This window comes from Chiloscyllium punctatum, chromosome X (assembly GCF_047496795.1).
Source record: "Chiloscyllium punctatum isolate Juve2018m chromosome X, sChiPun1.3, whole genome shotgun sequence".
Classification (NCBI taxonomy): Eukaryota; Metazoa; Chordata; class Chondrichthyes; order Orectolobiformes; family Hemiscylliidae; genus Chiloscyllium; species Chiloscyllium punctatum.
In genome coordinates, this window is record NC_092791.1 from 31,066,271 (window position 1) to 31,085,775 (window position 19,505).

A 19,505-nucleotide genomic window follows, 5' to 3' on the forward strand; every position below is an offset into this window, starting at 1 on the left:
AGGCGAGGAGTATTTCATTCAATTAATTGAATTCCGGATAATCGATGCTGGACAACATTGTTTAGCCAAGCATCGGGACCTTGTGATCTTGCTGGATAATCTGATATTCTCTGTATATGAATCAGAACGGTTTAGAGGGCTATGGGTCAAGTGCTGACAAATGGGACAAGATTAGTTTAGGATATCTGGTTGGCATGGACGAGTTGGACTGAAGAATCTGTTTCCATGCTGTACATCTCTATGACTCTTCTTCAGAACTGACAGTAGCTATGAAAAGGTGGAATATATACTGATGGAAGAGGGTGGGGAGAAAAGGAGTGAATGGATAGGTGAAGATAGAGAAAGAAAGTTAGCCAGACAAAGGGATTGTTAATCGTAAACCAGAGAAGGAGAAAAGCTGATAAGCAGGACCATGAAAGTGAAAACGGTCTGGAGGGGTGTGGGGCTGGGTAAAGGACATGGAAGAAGGTATTCAGGCTCTAAAATGATTGAAGTCGATGTTGAATCCTGAAGGCTGACGGGTCCACAAGCAGAAAATGAGATGTTGCGCTTCTAGCCTGTGCTGAGCCTCGCTGGAGCCCTGCAGTAAGTATGAGACAGAAATGCTGGCCACAAAACTCAGTGGTGTTTGCGTTTTGGGGGATTGGGGGGGTGGGGTGCAATGGTGATAGGGATGTGTGTATGAAGCAATAGAGTACTGGGAGTATGCTCAGGGTCCGAATACTGCCTGTTGGATGTTTGCATAAACTGCCTGAACTTTGATCTCAAGTTTCATAAACTCTTCAAGCCATGAGGTTGGAATGCTCAATAGCCATTTCTTACCCTGTATTTTTTAATCAAACTCAGTGTTTCACAGCAATATATCTCAAAATCAAGGGCACAAACCAGTTCCTACAGTAACAGCCAAAATGGCAGCTGTTAGGCTTATGATTGAGGAGCAACAAAAAGGCAAACTTACCAACCGGAGCTCTGGGACTGAGCGACTTAGCGTCCACTCCTGGCTGTTTACAAAGGCCTCTGAGAGGAATAGAAAATAAAAAAGGAAGTCAGCAGTGAAAAAGTAGAGAAATATTCAACTTAACATGCAGCATGAAAAGTGCACTGAAGAGTTGCACACATGGGTCATTTTCCTGAGGTTAAAGGTCATACGATTTAAAAACAAGAATAAAGTCCTTAAAGCACTTGGGTGAGGATTAGGGTTAGAGCCCATTTAAGAAAGGTAGAGTGATAATACTCGAAACTCTAAGCTAGTCTGCACAATGTCAGTTTTAGGGAAACTTTGAGACAGTCATCTCAGGCAAAGTTAATTGACATTTGGAAAAGTACAGTAAGAAATGAAAGTCAGCACAGGTTTGTTAAAGGCAATTCATGTTTGACTAACTTGATTTAAATGTTTTAATGAAGTAATAGAGAAGTTTGATGAAAGTCGAGTGGTTGATATATATATGATCTTTCCAAAGACAGAAGTACTGCAATTCACACATTCATTACCAGGTGACAGGAGAAAAACGTTTTTAAAAGCACAGTGAGTTGTTGTCATTGAGAATGCCCTACTTGAGAAAGCAGATGATGGAAGCAGATTCAATTAGAACTTTGAAAAGGGGAACTGATTGAGCACTTGATGAGATAACATTTGCAGGGCTACAGGGAAAGAGCAGAAAGGAATGGGACTAATTGGATGACTCTTTCATAGAGTCAACAAAGATATAATGGGCCAAACAAGCCATCCTCTGTGTTGTGTCTATGATTTACTGATCAATGAAATCAATTATTAAGCAAACAATGTTTAAACAAAACATTCGTGCTTTGTTCAGTGATAAGGAACCTGGCATCAATGGCTTAAGCAGGGATATTGGTTGGAATTTGAATATGTGGCTCAGTCAATGGTACAACTAATACAGTAATGAGATATGTCCCAAAGCTACACAATGCATCCTATTTAAACCAGTTAATCAGAAAATAGTATTTGCTCATTAGAATTTCAAAGCAGGAGTGTCAGGAGTTCTATTCACTCTAAGAGGTGATCCTGAGCTGGCTGGGTCAGTGTCATGTACTATGCACATGTAAATAAAGCGTGACTTGGTGACGGGATACCTACCTTCATGGAGTTATTTCACTGCCCTTTCCCCATAACTCTTGATTTCCTTACTGATCAAGAATCTATCTCGGCTTTCAATATACACCAGGACTCTGCCCCCACAGCTCCCTGTGGCAAGCAGTTCCAAAGACTCTCAACCCTCTGAGAGAAGAAATTCCTCCTCACCCTTGTCTTAAATTGGTGCCACTTTATTCTGAGACTATGCCCTCTAGTCCTTGACTTTCCCATAAGGTGAAACATTTTTTCAGCATTTACCCTGTCAAGCCCTTTAAAAATCCTGTCTGTTTCAATGAGATTACCTCTCATTCCTCTAAACTCCAAGGAGTAGTCCCAATCTGTTTAGCCTTTGCTCATAAGGCAATCCCTCTATATCAGAGATAATTGTTGTGAACATTCTCCGAACTACGGAGGGACCAAAACTGCTCACAGTATTCCAGATGTGGTCTCCCCAGCACCTTGTACAGTTGCAGTGAGACTTTCCCTGCTCTTATACCCCAATCCTCTTGAAATAAAGGCCCACATTCCATTAGCCTTCCTGCTTACCGGCTGCACCTGTGTGCTAGCTTTCTGCATTTCGTGCACAACCTCCTCCAATTAATTGCTTAATTTCAATATTGCAGAGTCTTTTTTTAAACAGAAAACTATGAAACCAGATTTACCAACTTCATCAGAATATATCACAAGTTTGTCCCACTTATGTCACCGTGACATGTGTGCTTTGCCTGAAGGTAGGTCCCCTGGTTCATTATCTGCAGATACTTCATCCTGAACTGTTTTCATAATGGTTTCTGTCAGTTGTGGTTTATCATTGCTTCCAATCTGGGGTACAGAGCAAGAAGGCAACTCCCAGGTCAACCTCATCCTGAATGGAAACTGAAATCAATACTGTTGCATTATTCTGCACCATATACATGCCATCTAACTAAATGAGCTAACCAGAATGGTGATAATTTGCTGCTCATGAGTAAAGGGAATGGTTGAAGTGAATTGTGTGGATGCATTTAAGAAGAGAGCTGAATTAACATGAGAGACAAAGGAATAAGAAAAATGGAGATGATGATGGTGTTAGATAGAAGGAGGCTTGTGTAGAGCATAAACTGGCACAGACCTGTTGGGCTGAATGGCCTGCTTTAAGTACTGAGTAATTCTACAAAATCATCATTCCAATACAGATTCAGTACCCTCTGAAGATTACATCATTCCTCCTGTTCATTTTATACTAAGTAACTGAACTGTCCAGAAAATAAAGAGCCCAAATTTGTGGATTTTGCTGATTTCAGCTGAGAGCATTGGTAAAATTGCCCTCAGTGCCCCCTATTTGGGGATGTGTGAGGCAGATAAATGAAAATTAGCCAGATCTTCTGTCATTTTCGGGAACCACATTTGAAGGGATTATCCCCATATCCTGGAGTATGACTCCCTGGTGAGAGCATGGAATTCAATAATTTATCCTCAAATCTTTCTCAGTTTTCTTTCATTCTTCTCTTCAGCACTTTCCAATAATATCTTTTAAAAACATGACAGCTTATTCTGCAGACTAACTTCACAATGAGTGTGAGAACTACATGATGAACAAAATTACAAATGATACACTTTGATCATATATTTTCCTTGACCCAACAAGTAGTCTAAATATACCGATCTATTTAAAAGCATAGGGCAATTTCACCAACACAAAGGAGTATGGGTAACCATCAGTACATTTCACAGTGATGGCAGACTCAATGAGTACTGAAATGAGTCAGGACCAAATAATATGTGCAATAGTGGTAATATCTGTTGAGCTGGGGCTGCTTCCTCTGAATTATCACTCAGACATTAGCACTGCATCAAATTCTGGATATCAAACTCCATCAAATGGGTGTGAATAGAGGCGAAGATGTTCCTTATATGTGAAATTGTTCCATGTTTCCAACTTTAAACTCCATGAGGCACAAATGTCCTCTCTTGCAGAAATTCAACACACACTGACTATTGAAATTTCGACATGTGCTGCTGGCAGGTCTCAAACATTACCAAGCAAATATTTTGACAGCACTAGCATCCAAGCCACAAAACAGGAAGGTTTTCTTTTTGTGAGCAGGAAAGTCCAATACATTCTGTAACATTAACAATTTCTTTATATGAAGGGCACAGAGGAAATTCTCCCCCATCCCCACTCTTTGTTCACATATGAAATAACACCAGCAGTGACTAGTGTTGGAAATAATAGCTTGTAACAATAAAATGCATTTCTTCCATAAGAACCTTTAAAATATGGTTGTATATTGTTGTTGTCTGTTGCTTTTTCTCTACTCGACTAACTCTGATGCAGTGCTAACAGTTTCTTCTCATGCCCATTAAAAAGTGAATGACCTCCTCTCTCACATTCGTTACTTCAACCCAAAAAGGACAGTATCCATTAGTGTCATTCAGTGCCAATGCCAATTCTGCACACTGAGATGGGGACTCAGTGTGGTTTATTTTTCCTCTCTTCTTCTGTTTCTATAGGAAACAGGTCATTAGAATCATTCCAGCTTAAATGTAAAACTAAAGCAGCTGATCTGTCAGCTGCCAAGAAGTGACCGGTAGGCTCAGCTTCCAAGATCGCCTGCATACTTTGAATAATGCTTTCTGCAAAGCTTTACTGTATACATATTCTCATTTCAGTCATAGTATTATTCTAGATTTTGAAAAACCTCAAATGCCACAATTTTTTTTAAATGTTCACTGCCTAGTCCCCTCTTCCTGATTCCTAGGAAGTGACCTCTGCCAGAAAGTGCATCTGTGTGCTTATATAAGGTAAGCAAAGGATCAGAGAAGTATGATCACTATTGTAATTTATGAAAAGTAGCAACTACTTTGTGCACTGCAACCTCCCACAACCTCCTTAAACTTCAAACACTTACTACAGACATATGTGCCTCAGATCAAACTGGAATCTAGGAGTTCCCACATGCTGCAGCTGTGTTACGTCACCTGCCTCACTATCCTGAACATGTTCTAATCGGCTCCTTAATTATTTGATGTAATTATATATCTATTTTTGTTTTTATATATTTTACTAACATTACAACCAGTTGCTATACTATTTTGTACATTAGGAATAGAATAAATGGGGGGCACGGTGGCACAATGGGTGGCACAGCGGATAGTATTGCTGCCTCACAGCGCCAGAGACCTGGGTTCAATTCTCGCCTCAGGCAACTGTCTGTGTGGAGTTTGTACATTCTCCCTGTCTGTGTGGGTTTCCTCTGGGTGCTCTGGTTTCCTCCCATAGTCCAAAAATGTGCAGGTTAGGTGAATTGGCCATGCTAAATTGCCCGTAGTGTTAGGTGAAGGGGTAAATGTAGGGGAATGGGTCTGGGTGGGTTACTCTTCGGAGGATCGGTGTGGACTTGTAGGGCCTGTTTCCACACTGTAAGTAATCTAAATCTATAAATCTTATTCACTTACAATTTATTTATAAAATAACTAGCTTCTTCTTAGCATATTTTGAGAAGGTTTGGAGCTCAGGTTGAGGTTCTGGATGTAGGTTTGCTCGCTGAGCTGGAAGGTTCATTTACAGACATTTCGTCACCATACTAGGTAATATCATCAGTGAGCCTCTGGATGAAGCACTGGTGGTATGGGCTGCTTTCGATTTATGTGTTTAGGTTTCCTTGGGTTGGTGATGTCATTTCCTGTGGTGACGTCATTTCATGTGGTGAGGCCATTTCCTGTTCTTTTTCTCAGGGGATGGTAAACAGGATGCATGTCAATGTGTTTGTTGACAGAGTTCTGGTTGGGATGCCTTGCTTCTCAGAATTCTCATGCATGTCTGCGTTTGGCTTGTCCTAGGATGGATGCGTTGTCCGAGTCAAAGTAGTGTCCTGCCTCATCCATATGTAAGGATACTAGTGAGAGTGGGTCATGTCTTTTTGGGGCCAGTTGATGTTCATGTATCCTGGTGGCTAGTTTTCTGCCTGTTTGTCCAATGTAGTGTTTGTTACAGCTCTTGCAAGAACTGAAGACAAAACACATCTGGAAACCCTAGCCACTCTCCCCTCCATCAAAGACATCTTGGACATGACTGCTAAACTACTCACTTTCTGGATTAGTGGTGCTGGAAGAGTACAGCAGTTCAGGCAGCATCCGAGGAGCAGTAAAATCAACGTTTGGAGCAAAAGCCCTTCATCAGGAATACCACTCAGACCTCTTGGCATCATTGTAGCCCACAAACACATTAAAATAGCAGCTAATAAGCTTGAAAGACCCAATACAAACAACAAGCAAAATTAATGGCATTTACAAAATACCTCGCAAGGACTATAACAAACACTACATTGGACAAACAGGCAGAAAACTAGCCACCAGGATTCATGAACATCAACTAGCCACAAAAACACATGACCCACTCTCACTAGTATCCTTACATATGGATGAGGAAGAACACCACTTCGACTGGGACAACACATCCATCCTAGGACAAGCCAAGCAGAGACACGCACAAGAATTCCTAGAAGCATGGCATTCCAACCGGAACTCTATCAACAAACACATTGACTTGGATCCCATTTACCACCCCCTGAGAAAAAGAATGGGAAATGATGTCACCACAAGGAATGACATCACCAACCCAAGGAAACCTAAACAGAAAGCGGGCCATACCACCAGTGCTTCATCCAGAAGCTCATTGATGTTGTTACCTAGTATGGTGACGAAAAGTCTGAAAATTAACTTTCCAGCTCAGTGAGCAAACCTACATCCATAGCTTCTTCTTTTACAGCAAACTGAGAACTAACTGCAGAGAATACTGGAGAAACTCAGCAGATCTGGCAGCATCTGTGAGGAGAGAAACAGAATTAATTTTTGAGTCCAGTATGACTCTTCTTCAATTCTGAAGAGTTTGAGCTTGAAATGATAACTCTATTTTCCTCTCTAAATTTGCTGAGTATCTCCAGCAGTCTCTATATTTGTTTCAGATTTTCAGCATCTGTTGTATTTTATTTTTAATGAGACTAAGATCTGATTTGTGGCGGCTGAAAAAGTTATAAAAAGCAAAAGCAATGGAGCATCTATTTCCCAAAACAATGCAGCGCTTCCTCAGCATGGCACTAGATTTTCAGCCAAGATCATTTGCTCACATCTGTGAAGTGGAATTTAACTCCACAAATTTTAGACTCAAAGATGAGAGTGCTCTGCACTAAGCCCGAGCCAAGATGTGGCCTGTACCTGTGGAATTCTATTCCAGTGCTCACCCAGTGTAAATCTGGCCTGGAAGTCACAATATCTTGAGAAAAAGAAAGAGCAATTCCTGTGACTATTTTCTGTGACTTAATAAGAATCGAAGCTTCTCTCACCCAACCACCACTAACTCCACTCAGCCCAAAAGCAAGAAGAAGAGTTAGTCATTAGTAAAACTGATTTATGCTTTCTAACTGGAAGTATTCCACTGATCACAGATATGTCCTGGTAGCTCTTCCGGTATCAGACAATAGTATGTAAGAGCTTGTATCTTTCACTAAATGGCTAGCAATTGCATAATGAACGGAAATTAGGATTATTTTCTCAGATGCACATAAATCAATCAACATCTGAAAGCATTCAGTACAACCCAAGCATATGTGAGTGATCTTAATAGCTGTATTTCATAATCTTCAGGGAGCAAAGTATTGCAATGCAGTTGAACCTAGTTCTTTTAACTGACACCTGGAGTCCCTGACTAGCCAAGACCAAGGGTGAGAAAGAATATTTAGTAGCACAACACATAAGAAAAACCTCGCCAAAAATTGAATGCTGTAGGGTTGACCCTTCTGAAATTGGTCAGGCAGCATCCGAGGAGCAGGAAAATCGACATTTCGGGAAAAAGCCCTGCATCAGGAATAGAGGCAGGGAGCCTGCAGGGTGTAGGGCTTTTGCCCGAAACGTCGATTTTCCTGTCCTCGATGCTGCCTGATCTGCTGTGCTTTTCCAGCACCACTCTAATCTAGATTCTGGTTTCCAGCATCTGCAGTCCTTGTTTTTACCTGCTGGAGATCAGAGTCTAGATTAGAGTGGTGCTGGAAAAGCACAGCAGGTCAGGCAGCATCTGAGGAGCAGGAAAATCGACGTTTTGGGCAAAAGCCCATCATCAGGAATAGAGGCAGGGAGCCTGCAGGGTGGAGAAATAAATGAGAGGGGGGTGGGGGTGGGGAGAAAGTAGCATAGAGTACAATAGGTGAATGGGGGTGGGGATGGAGGTGATAGGTCAGAGGGGAGGGTGGGGGAAGGTAGCAAAGAGTACAATGGGTGAATAGGGGTTGGGATGAAGATGATAGGTCAGAGAGAAGGATGGAGTGGATAGGTGGAAAGGAAGATAAGCAGATCATGAGAGCGGTGCTGAGCTGAAAGGCTGGAGCTGGGGTGAGGTGGGGGAGGGGAAATGAGGAAACTGGTGAAATCCACATTGATGCCATGGGGTTGAAGTGTTCCGAGGCGGAAGATGAGGCATTCTTCCTCCAGGCGTTGGGTGGTGAGGGAGAGGCTCCCTTCCTTTGTTCCTGATTAAAGGCTTTTGCCCGAAATGTTGATTTTCCTGCTCCTCGGATACTGCCTGACCTGCTGTGCTTTTCCAGTACCACTCTAATCTGGACTCTGATCTCCAGCATCTGCAGTCCTCACTTTCGCCTTCTGAAGTTGGGCCAGACGATGGTAGCAGTGCTCCGCAACCAACCAATGCTGTATCTAATTTGAGAGTATTTAATGTGGCCAGTGGGGTAATTATAGCTCCCTTCAATGGACAATATTTCAGAATCCACACACAAAAACCAAACGCAATTAGTGTTCACCTTGCCTGATATTTATCTCCCAGCTGAAGTGCATCACTCTTTGATGGGCTGGGTCTGTTCAATGTACAGACTTCAGTGGCTTGCAATTGTTCTGATTGCAGAAGTCATCAATCAGTTTGAATAGAGTTGATCGAAAAACAAATATTTGACTTCTTTGCAAGGAAGCAAGAACTGCAACATGTTTCCAGTGTGCGTGCAGTTGCTAATTCAGGATTGCAGTTAATCTCTCAGGAGTCATAGAGTCCTACAACGGAGACAAGTCCTTTGGCCCAAACGGGTCCATGCCAACCAAAATGTCTATCTATGTTAATCCCATTTCCCTGCACTTGGCCCATATCCTTCTAAACCTTTCCTATCCATGCATTTATCCAAATGCCTTTTAAATGTTGTTAATGTACCTGCCTCAACAACTTCCACTGGCAGCTCATTCCATATGTGTATCACCCCCTGTGTAAAAACATTGCCCTTCAGGACAATTAGAACATAGAACATCACAGCACAGTACAGGCCATTCGGCCCTCGATGTTGCGCCAAGCTGTGAAACTAATCTGAAGCCCATCTATCCTACACCAATCCATTTTCATCCATTTGTCTATCCAATGACCATTTAAATGCCCTTAAAATTGGCAAGTCTACTACTGTTGCCGGCAGGGCGTTCCATGCCCCTACTACTCTCTGAGTAAAGAAACGACCTCTGACATCTGTCCTATATCTATCACCCCTCAATTTAAAGCTATTGCCCCCTCATGCCAGCCATCACCATCCGAGGAAAAAGGCTCTCCCTGCCCACCCTATCTAACCCTCTCATTATCTTGTAAGTCTCAATTAAATCACCTCTCAACCTTCTTCTCTCCAATGAAAACAGCCTCAAGTCCCTCAGCCTTTCCTCATAAGACCTTCCCCCCATACCAGGCAACATCCTAGTAAATCTCCTCTGAACCCTCAATTTTTAATGCTTTTACTCTCTTCCCACCACCCACCACCCACCATCCCAAAATGGCTGAGAGATGAAGTCACCATCTCTGAGCCACACATTGGTTCCAATCATGCAAGTAATTCTGGAAGCGCATGCTCTGGGCTTTACATGTCTGTGGTGGATCATACTTTTCTGTGATTCTCTCCCCCTCCCCATAGTCAAACTCCAGTGGTTCATCCAACAACTTGAAAGGGAAAAAAATCTGTTCAACCTACTGTTGCTGTTGCTGACTGAGAATGAGTTTCAGAGCAAGAAAGTGAAAGCTCATTGTCTTCAGAACAAGGCAAGATCCCCAAATTATGTTGTTCCACCATTAACAACTGTGTCTTCAGCTACTGCCACCCCCAACCTCAATTCCCATATTCTCTTTTTAAACCTTCTTCTCCTAAAATCTAAATAATTTGACCAAGCCTTTGGTTATTTGTGCTCCTATCTCTTTTTGTGGTTCAGCATCAAATCTTATTCACTAAATCTCCTATGAAAGACATTAGAATGCTTTGCTAAAGGTGCTATATAAATGCAAGGTGTTACTGTTTATCCATTGGTGAATTTGATAAATGTGTGCATTGGAAATAAGTCCCACAGTAAAATAAAAGCATTATTGATATTATTTGAGCAACTACTCTCAAAGATTGGATTCACAAGACAAAAGGCATGTTCATATTATCACATTTTGTAAATCCAAATATATTCTCTTTTTTGATAAAACATGGGGTCAGCTTCACTTTGATCATGCAAGTAATTCTGGAAGCGCATGCTCTGGGCTTTACATGTCTGTGGTGTTAGATCTTAACTCATAGTACCCATGGTCTATAAAGTTAATTGCTTTTCATTAGCAGGAGATTGTATCAACATCAGACAAGTATCTACTACTGTAATCTTCACCATATCAAGAGGTGAAGCATCAAAGCACGTAGAGAAAAAAAATCAGCAATGTTTTGGACACTCGTGAAGTAGTCTGTCAGCTTAACTCAATTTACAAACAACAATCCTTTTCTGAATTATTTCAACCCAACTAACACCCTTTAGGGAAGGAAATTTGCATCCTTATCTGGTCTGGCCTATATGTGACTCCAGATCCACAGCAATGTGGTTAACTCTTAACTGTCCTGTGAACAATTTGGGATGGGCAATAAATGCTGGCGTGGCCAGTGACGCCCTCATCCTTTGAATGAATAGAAAAAAAAACCAACACCCTGTCCCAGATTCCTACAGCTCATTCCGAATGATGAGGATGGCCTGAAGATCTGGAATTTTAATGGGGTGAGATGGATGGTTCTGCATTACTGATCCAGCATGCTCTGCTGAGAGTTACGAGGTATACCTTCAAATTTTCACTGGTTCAGGCTCTGTATTTGACCATAAGACCATAAGACATAGGAGTGGAAGTAAGGCCATTCGGCCCATCGAGTCCACTCCGCCATTCAATCATGGCTGATGCGCATTTCAGCTCCACTTGCCAGCGTTCTCCCCGTAGCCCTTAATTCCTCTAGACAACAAGAACCTATCAATCTCGGCCTTGAAGACATTTAGCGTCCCGGCTTCCACTGCACTCCGTGGCAATGAATTCCACAGGCCCACCACTCTCTGGCTGAAGAAATGTCTCCGCATTTCCGTTCTGAAATGACCCCCTCTAATTCTAAGGCTGTGTCCACGGGTCCTAGTCTCCTCGCCTAACGGAAACAATTTTCTAGCATCCACCTTTTCAAAGCCATGTATTATTTTGTACGTCTCTATTAGATCTCCCCTTAATCTTCTAAACTCCAACGAATACAATCCCAGTATCCTCAGCCGTTCCTCATATGCTAGACCTGTCATTCCAGGGATCATCCGTGTGAATCTCCGCTGGACACGTTCCAGTGCCAGTATGTCCTTCCTGAGGTGTGGGGACCAAAACTGGACACAGTACTCCAAATGGGGCCTAACCAGAGCTTTATAAAGTCTTAGTAGTACATCTCTGCTTTTATATTCCAACCCTCTTGAGATAAGAAAATTTGCACAGAATCACAAAGCACGTGTGGAAGTGATTTGGCCCATCATGTCTGTGCAGCTCCTTTGAAAGAGTACAAGTTTTCACACAACTCCCCATGAACACTAACTTTGGCTTTAATCTTTTCATTTTAATACTATAAAATATTGCTATCTGAATGCAGATGTCCCTCTTCCTCCACCAACAGAATTCCATGAGCCATTTTGCATTTAGCTGAGGACAGATAGAGCCTCAATTTAATAAAAATAAACATAATTTCATCCAAAAAAAGGGCATCTTCAATAGTGCAGCACTCCCATTCTGCACTGAAGTATCAATCTAGATTTTATGCTCAAATTGGTAGGGTTAGGCCTTGAGCCCACAACCTTTTGACCCAGAGGGCAGAAATGCTACACTTGCAATTGCTAAAACTTTGGGGCCATTCATGGGAAACTCTATACTGTCAATTCATTCTAGCAGGAACTATTCCTCTGTGACTGTTTTCTGCACTTCCTCAATGTCTGATCAGGGTTCAAAAAAAGTACCAAGATGCTAAAATTATGTTGTGGGTTTTTGAGGGTGACAAACATTATTAGTTTTTATACCTCTCAGCAGAAATGTAAATTTCAAAAGGCATTCCCATTAAAGGCAGTGTAAATATTCAGGGTCTCAAATTGCTACAGCCTTAAATCATTTTGCACATGTTCTTTTTTCCTATTTCTTTTCGGAAAGTATGTTCTGAAGTGCTCAAGTAGCAACGATCTGAACCACAGAAGCCAGGAGAAAAGTTCAATCCGCACTCTGTGTTGAGTTAATAGGTTCTAGCCTGAGGCAGCAGGAAAGGTGGTGAGAAACCTGCCTCAAATCCTCACTAATTCAGATTAGGGAAGAGAAAAGTAACCAGAGTTCCTACTTTATGTCATGTTCCAGATAGTGAGTAGGCACAGATGAGGACAGGATTGGGCAAGAGAAAAAGGAGAAAAGATATTTGGCTGCTCAGGTAATGGAAGGCTATGGCTTTGTGTAACCTGTTGTCAACACCAAAAGGTCCCATTGCACTCTGTTCACAATTACAATTGTACAGAAGATGCTGAGTGAAGGTCAAGCAACATTGCACAGGAAAGAGGACGGGAGAGTAACACCGAGTCTACTCTACCATTCAATTAGATCACGGCTGATCTGATCATCCTCAACTCCATTTTCCTGCCTTTTCCCCATAACTCTCAATTCCTTTACTGATTAAAAATCTGTCTGTCTCAGCTTTGAATATATTCTAACGATACAGCCTCAACAGCCTTCTGTAGTACTACTCTCAATTACTCTTCCAGGGTTACACAGCAGCATTGAAAGAGATCTGGGGATAATTTGTCTCACTGCCTTCAGATGACAAAAGAATATGTGTGTAATGGTGTTGATACTGTAGTAATTGTAATGAGGGTCAACCAGGTGGACTCATAGAATCTGAGTTCCCTGACTGGAACTGTTAACCTGGTTCAATCAGGGAGCCCTAAGTGTGAGAGGTTCTGTTCATTCTGAGAGGTGACACTAAGGAAGCCAGACCAGTTTCAAATACTATGCACATGTTAATAAAGGTTTTCTTGGTAACAGGATCCCAGCCTCTCTGGAATTATTTCAAATATGAGACAGAGTTAGCACACAGAAAAAATAGCAATTTTTACTTTGAAACTAAATATTGGCATGTATGCAAGTATAAAAATTAAATATCAATGATTTTGTTTGCAAATCTCTCAAAATGCAAATGCATCTGTAACCTTCCTTTAAAAAGTTAAAAGGTTTCTCGTCCACATCCCACAATGAGTCATGTCAAGATTTCTAGATGTAAAATCATCATTTTCAGTTCCCTGTAGTGTGCCGTCCACCTTCCCACACACTCATGAAAATTGATGCTCAACTGCTGCTTGAAGTTGTTGTGCTTTTGTGAAGGAGCATTAGAGGAAGAGTGAGAGCAAGAAGTGATTGGACTGGTGTTGGACTGGGGTGGACAAAGTGAAAAATCACACAACACTAGGTTATAGTCCAACAGGTTTATTTGGAAGCACACTAGCTTTCGGAGCGACGCTCCTTCATCAGGTGGTTGAGAGCAAGGAAGGCTGAAATCAAGCTTCAAACAAAAAGAGATCTATTTTTAACTTGTTTCATTTTCATGCTTTGCAATGCCCCATTCTGCAACACAAACAAAAGGCTTGATCTCAGACCACCAGATATTGGGCGATAATGAATCAGAGTGACCCACATAGGAATACAGGAGAGCACACAATGTGAAAAGCCCATTCAACTACTCAATCCTGTTCTTTCTACAGCTAGGATACACTCTACCCTATCCTGGTCTTTACTCACCCATTTAATTTCCTCCCACTCTAGCCTTTTGTTTGAGGTTCTGAGAGAGGAGTGTTGTCAGGACATCTGAGGAACTGCCACAGGACCTTTTGCATTCCCTTGTTACAGTCATATTATACAACCGTAAAACTTAATCAGAAGATATCCACCAAGACACTCAGAAGCTATTCTAACTGAAGTGTTGATATATGACACTAGTGTTTGATACTAAATTACCACATGGGCAGGAGAAAACCCTAACACCATGGTCACAGATTGTGATTTTAAAAAATCACTTTATAACTGATATAACTAATAAAAGGAAAGAGATCCTGGATCAGTACCATTGATCAGTGTGGAGTTTGCACATTCTCCCCATGTCTGCGTGAGTTTCCTCCGGGTGCTCCAGTTTATTCCCACAATCCTAAGATGTGCAGATCAGGTGAATTGGCCATGATAAATTCCCCATAGTGTTAGGTGCATTAGTCAGGGGTACTTATATTGTAGGGGAATGGGTCTGGGCGGGTTATTCTTCGGAGGGACTTGTTGGACCAAAGGGCCTGTTTCCATACTGTAGGGAATCTAACGTAAGTACAAAGAAGAAGCCAGCCTAGGAATCATTACAGGCAAACAAATGTGGTTAATTCATTTTGCATGATATATATGTTCAACACTGTTCATGACTCCTCAGATACTGAAGCAGTCCATGTTCAAATGCAACAAAATCTGGACAACATCCAGGCTTGGGCTGACAAGTGACAAGTAACATTTGTGCCACACAAATACCAGGCAATGACCATCTCCAATAAGAGACAGTTGAACCACTGTCCCTTGACATTCAATGGAGTTACCATCACTATCAACATCTTGGGGGTTACATTGGCCAGAATCTCAACTGGAATCGCCACATAAGCACAGTGGATACAAGAGCAATTCAGAGGCGAGGAGTACTGCAGACTCCTGACTCCCCATGCTTATCCATCGTCTACAAGGCCAAAGTCAGGAGTGTTATGGAATACTCCCCACTTGCCTGGATGGGGGTAGCATCAACAACATTCAAGAAGCTTAACACCATCCAGGACAAAGCAGCCCCCTTGATTGGCACCACATCCACAAGCATCTATTCTCTCCACCACCAACGCTCAAGAGCAGCAGCAGTGTGTGCTATCTAGAAGATGCAAGAATTCACCAAAGATGCTTAAATAACATCTTCCAAACCCACAACCACTCCCATTTAGAAGGACAACGGCAGTAGATACATGGAAACACCACCAACTGCAAATTATCCTCCAAGCCACTCACCATCCAGTCTTGGAAATATACCACCATTCTTTCAGTGTCGCTGGGTCAAAAACCTGGAATTCCCTCCCTAACAGCATTGTGGGTCTAATTATAGCACATGGACTGTTGCGATTCAAGGCGGCAGCTCACAGTCACTTTCTCAAGGGCAATGAGGGTTAGGCAATAAATTTCAGCCAGCCAGTAATGTTCACATCTCACAGGTGAATAAAAAAAGTATCTCTTTACTGCAAATCTCAACCACGACTTTGACTTGAAAAGCTACAAATCTCCAACCTTCATCTTTTCTTTAGTGAACCAAAAGAGAATCTTTCAGGCCTGCAACCTTTGCAACTATGAAGTTGAAGACTGACAATAAAAGTGACGTTTATGATCCTTTAACAAATTAAGTGTATTTCTTTTAGTGTGTTCATGTTTGTAACCTATGTAGATGAGGAGTGGCTATGTGTTGCATTTATATTTGGGTGCCATGATAAATCAAATGTTTATTCTGTGACAATATTATGGCATTAAGAGGTGTATTCTGACTGGTGTGTTTTGAAGAGATGGTTTTGAGATGGAGGTGAAGAACTGGCTTGTCCAATCCAATAAACAGCTGGTGAGGTCCCTTTTGTTTTAAAAGTTGGGAACAATAGAAGCAGTATGAATGGGTGGAGTCAGGCTCCCACATGACCAGGATTATAGTTGTTGGGATTTTGAAGCTGCCATACATCTCTCCCCGCTACCGCAGAACACTTGAGTTCTCTCTCTTCTCTACCAGACTTTTCACCTGATGATTTTTCCTCCTGGACTGGAGAAATATTGCATGTGAGACAATCTATTTAATTGAAATTTCCTTTACCAATGGTATGTTTACAGGATTTTACTGTATTGGAACAGTTACTGTTTTGTCATTAAATAATCTATTATTCTGTTAAGTTTTCCAATAGAGTTAAAGTTAGATCCATTCTTCTATCTTTTGTTTGTATTTTAACAGTAGAGGAAGAAGAAAGTGTATTTTGCTTCAAGCTGAGTAGTGAAACCAGTCAAATTACATCTGGAATACAGCACCTAACACTTGTGTTTAAATAAGGAAAAGTTAGGGTCTAAGCTATCTCCTTGATACATTTGAAGGGGGTTTGGTATGGTCCATAACAATCCTTTGTTTTGATTGAAACATACAAGAAAATATGTCTTGTACATTTTTAAAGAAGAATTCAAAGAGTTAAAATGCTCCTTCAAAAATTACATCGTACTGTGGTTAGTTGAAGGGTGTGAAAGAGGAAATTATGCCACATATTTACCTTGTCTGTAACACCCTGAATTGCTGACAGCATCTCTGACAGTGCAGCACGCTCCTGGCATTGCACTTAAGTATTAACCAAGATCATGTTCAAATTTAGAGAATAGGACTTGAACCACCACCTTTTGACTTGAAGTGAAGCAACTAGACCTTAGATTTCGTGGTTATATAGATTTACCAGGATGCTGCCTGGATTGGAGGGCATGTCTTATGAAGAGAGGTTGAGTGAGCTCGGGCTTTTCATACTGGAGAGAAGAAGGAAGAGAGGTGACTTGATAGAGGTGTACAAGGTAATGGGAGGCTTGGATAGAGTAGATAGCCAGAGACATTTCCCAGGGCAAAAAATGGCTGTCATGTGGGGTCATAATTTTAAGATGATTGGAGGGAGATGTCAGAAGTAGGTTCTTTACGCAGAGACTAGTGGATGCCAGCGGTGGTAGTGGAGTCAAGAGACATTAGGGACATTTAAGCGACAGCTGGACATGTACATGGACAGCAGTAAATTGAGGGGTGTGTAGGTTAGGTTGATCTGAGATTAAGATAAATGCTCGGCCCAACATCGGAGCCGAAGGGCCTGTACTGTGCTGTACTGTTCTATGTTCTAAATCTATCCCTCACGCTTTTTAACTTTACAAAACACTTCTTTTGAAAAGAATGCCTTACTCACAACCTTTCAGCTCATGCATCTGAAGGGAATTTCCTAAAAATGTGGTTGCATAAATTGTCCAAGGAATATGTTTAACATTCATGGATAGAACTGCTCATAAGAGGTGTCTTCTTCAACTGCTTACCTAATATGCACAAAATTATGTTACCTATCCCTTGACTTAGGTTAATTAATTCAGTGTGATCATTCAGAAAGTGAATTCAAATAAAAGAATCAAACAGGGTAAAAGAGGCCACTCAACCCATCATTCCTGTGCCAGCTCTTTGAAGAAGCTATCCAATTAGTTGCACTTCCCTGTACTCTCCCAAATGCCCTACACATTTCTCCTTTTTCTAGTATTTATCCAATTCTCTTTTGAAAGTTAACACTGACTTTGCTCTGCTCTTTCAGCCCATGAATTCCAGATCACAACAACTCACTGTATAAAAGGATTTCTCCTCAAATTCCCTATGGTTCATTTGCCAAAAATTAAATTCATGTCCTCTGGCTTCTGTTGAGATATAGTGCTACAAACAGTTATCTTGAACTACCTCAACTAACCGTCCATTTTTCGCTTAAGAGCCACAGGGTTTTATCCAACTGCTAGCCTAGGCAACTAAAATCAGAGAAAAGTTACAGCACAGAAAGAGGCTATTCAGCTCATTGTGTCTGTGACAGTTCAATTAAATAGCTGCTCAGTCTAATCCCACTTACCAGCACCAATCCATGGCCTTGCAAATTACAGCACTTCAGGTGAAGATCCAGTTTCCTTTTAAATGACTTAAATGTTTCCACCTCAACCATCAAAACAAACAGGGCAGTGGATTCAAAATACCCATCACCCTCTAGTGAGGAACGTTTTTCCTCCTACTGATCACCTTAAATTTATGCTGTTGTCAGTGGCCTTGACAGCCTGGTATGTCAGGAGCCCACAGTACAAAAACAACCAAAAGGACAATTTAAAAGAGTTCAGTGCAGTGCCAAGATGCCTAGACCAACAAAAATGGTGTCAGTCTCTCAAATGTCAGAATAATTACACTAAAGATGGGAACTACATACTCTTGTAATGTAGAGTGTGCAAATATGCTGCCTAACAATATCTCACAATGCTTTACCCTCAGATTATCCTTACAATCTTATATCAGATCAGCATTTCAATCATCAACACAAATCACATTGTATGCTTCAAGATACAAATGACCAATTTTTAGCAGTACTTGCTAAGCAGTAATGAATTATGTCCCCTGCCCTCTATAATAAATATTATAGAGAGCAGAGGACAGGATGTGCTCCTCTGGCTTTCACAATAATTGATGCACCCTTTTATCATCACCAAAATGCAATAATTTCTATGTAGTAATTATGGGGAAAAGGAGGAAAAGAAAGAGCTCAATCGTTAAGGAAAATTGAACTCCAGGAATCCTTCATAATCCCTTTTCACATGAGGTCTATGACTGAAATGGTTGGAGAATGCCAGCTTTTGCCATCCAGGGCAGACATCAGTTGTCAGCAGTATTTTCCCCTATCATAATGCTTTCTGTTAAAAACAATGATATTTACAAGTGGCTTAAGAAAGCAGAACAGTTATTTTTAAAAATTGAGATACCCTGTTGAGACACCAGAGCCATAGGTTGAAGACAAAAATGTGACTGACTCTGGATATAATCACCCAGATATTGACATTGCTAGGTTCTTCAAGATTTTGGGGGACACATATTGTAATCACAGAGATGGTCCTGACATCATCATCAAAACAGCAGCAATGCAAGATGCAATGGCCAAGACAGCATTCAATACTTATTATATGTTGCCATGCCACTCAGCCTATTTCAACAATGTTTTAATATTTTGAACTGTTCCTGAATAGAAGAGGCTTCTTCAAAATTAAAATAGAACAAAAACAAAACAACAGGAATCAAAGGATTTTCAATGAATTCTTATCACAATAATGTTGGAATGACCCTTTGAAAATGTGATTAAAGCCAATTACAGCACAGTCTGCAGCTGAAAGCTTGGAATCTATTCCAAGACCTCTGTTCCTTCATCAACCACAAGGGAACGATCATTCATAGACTAATAGGCCAAAACACAAGCCAATTTAGACACTTAC

General features: G+C 41.2%; 1 protein-coding gene across 4 annotated transcripts in view; it reads right to left on the reverse strand.

Annotated features, from left to right (window-relative positions):
- The window catches only part of LOC140471163 (arf-GAP with GTPase, ANK repeat and PH domain-containing protein 1-like), a 195,799-nt gene that overhangs the window by 96,115 nt on the left and 80,179 nt on the right, over positions 1 to 19,505 (reverse strand). For all 4 annotated transcript variants that reach the window (XM_072567044.1, XM_072567043.1, XM_072567042.1 and 1 more), the window contains exon 2: positions 959 to 1,017. In XM_072567044.1, coding sequence (XP_072423145.1) covers positions 959 to 1,017 — 59 coding nt within the window. The remainder of the gene's footprint in view (positions 1 to 958; positions 1,018 to 19,505) is intronic.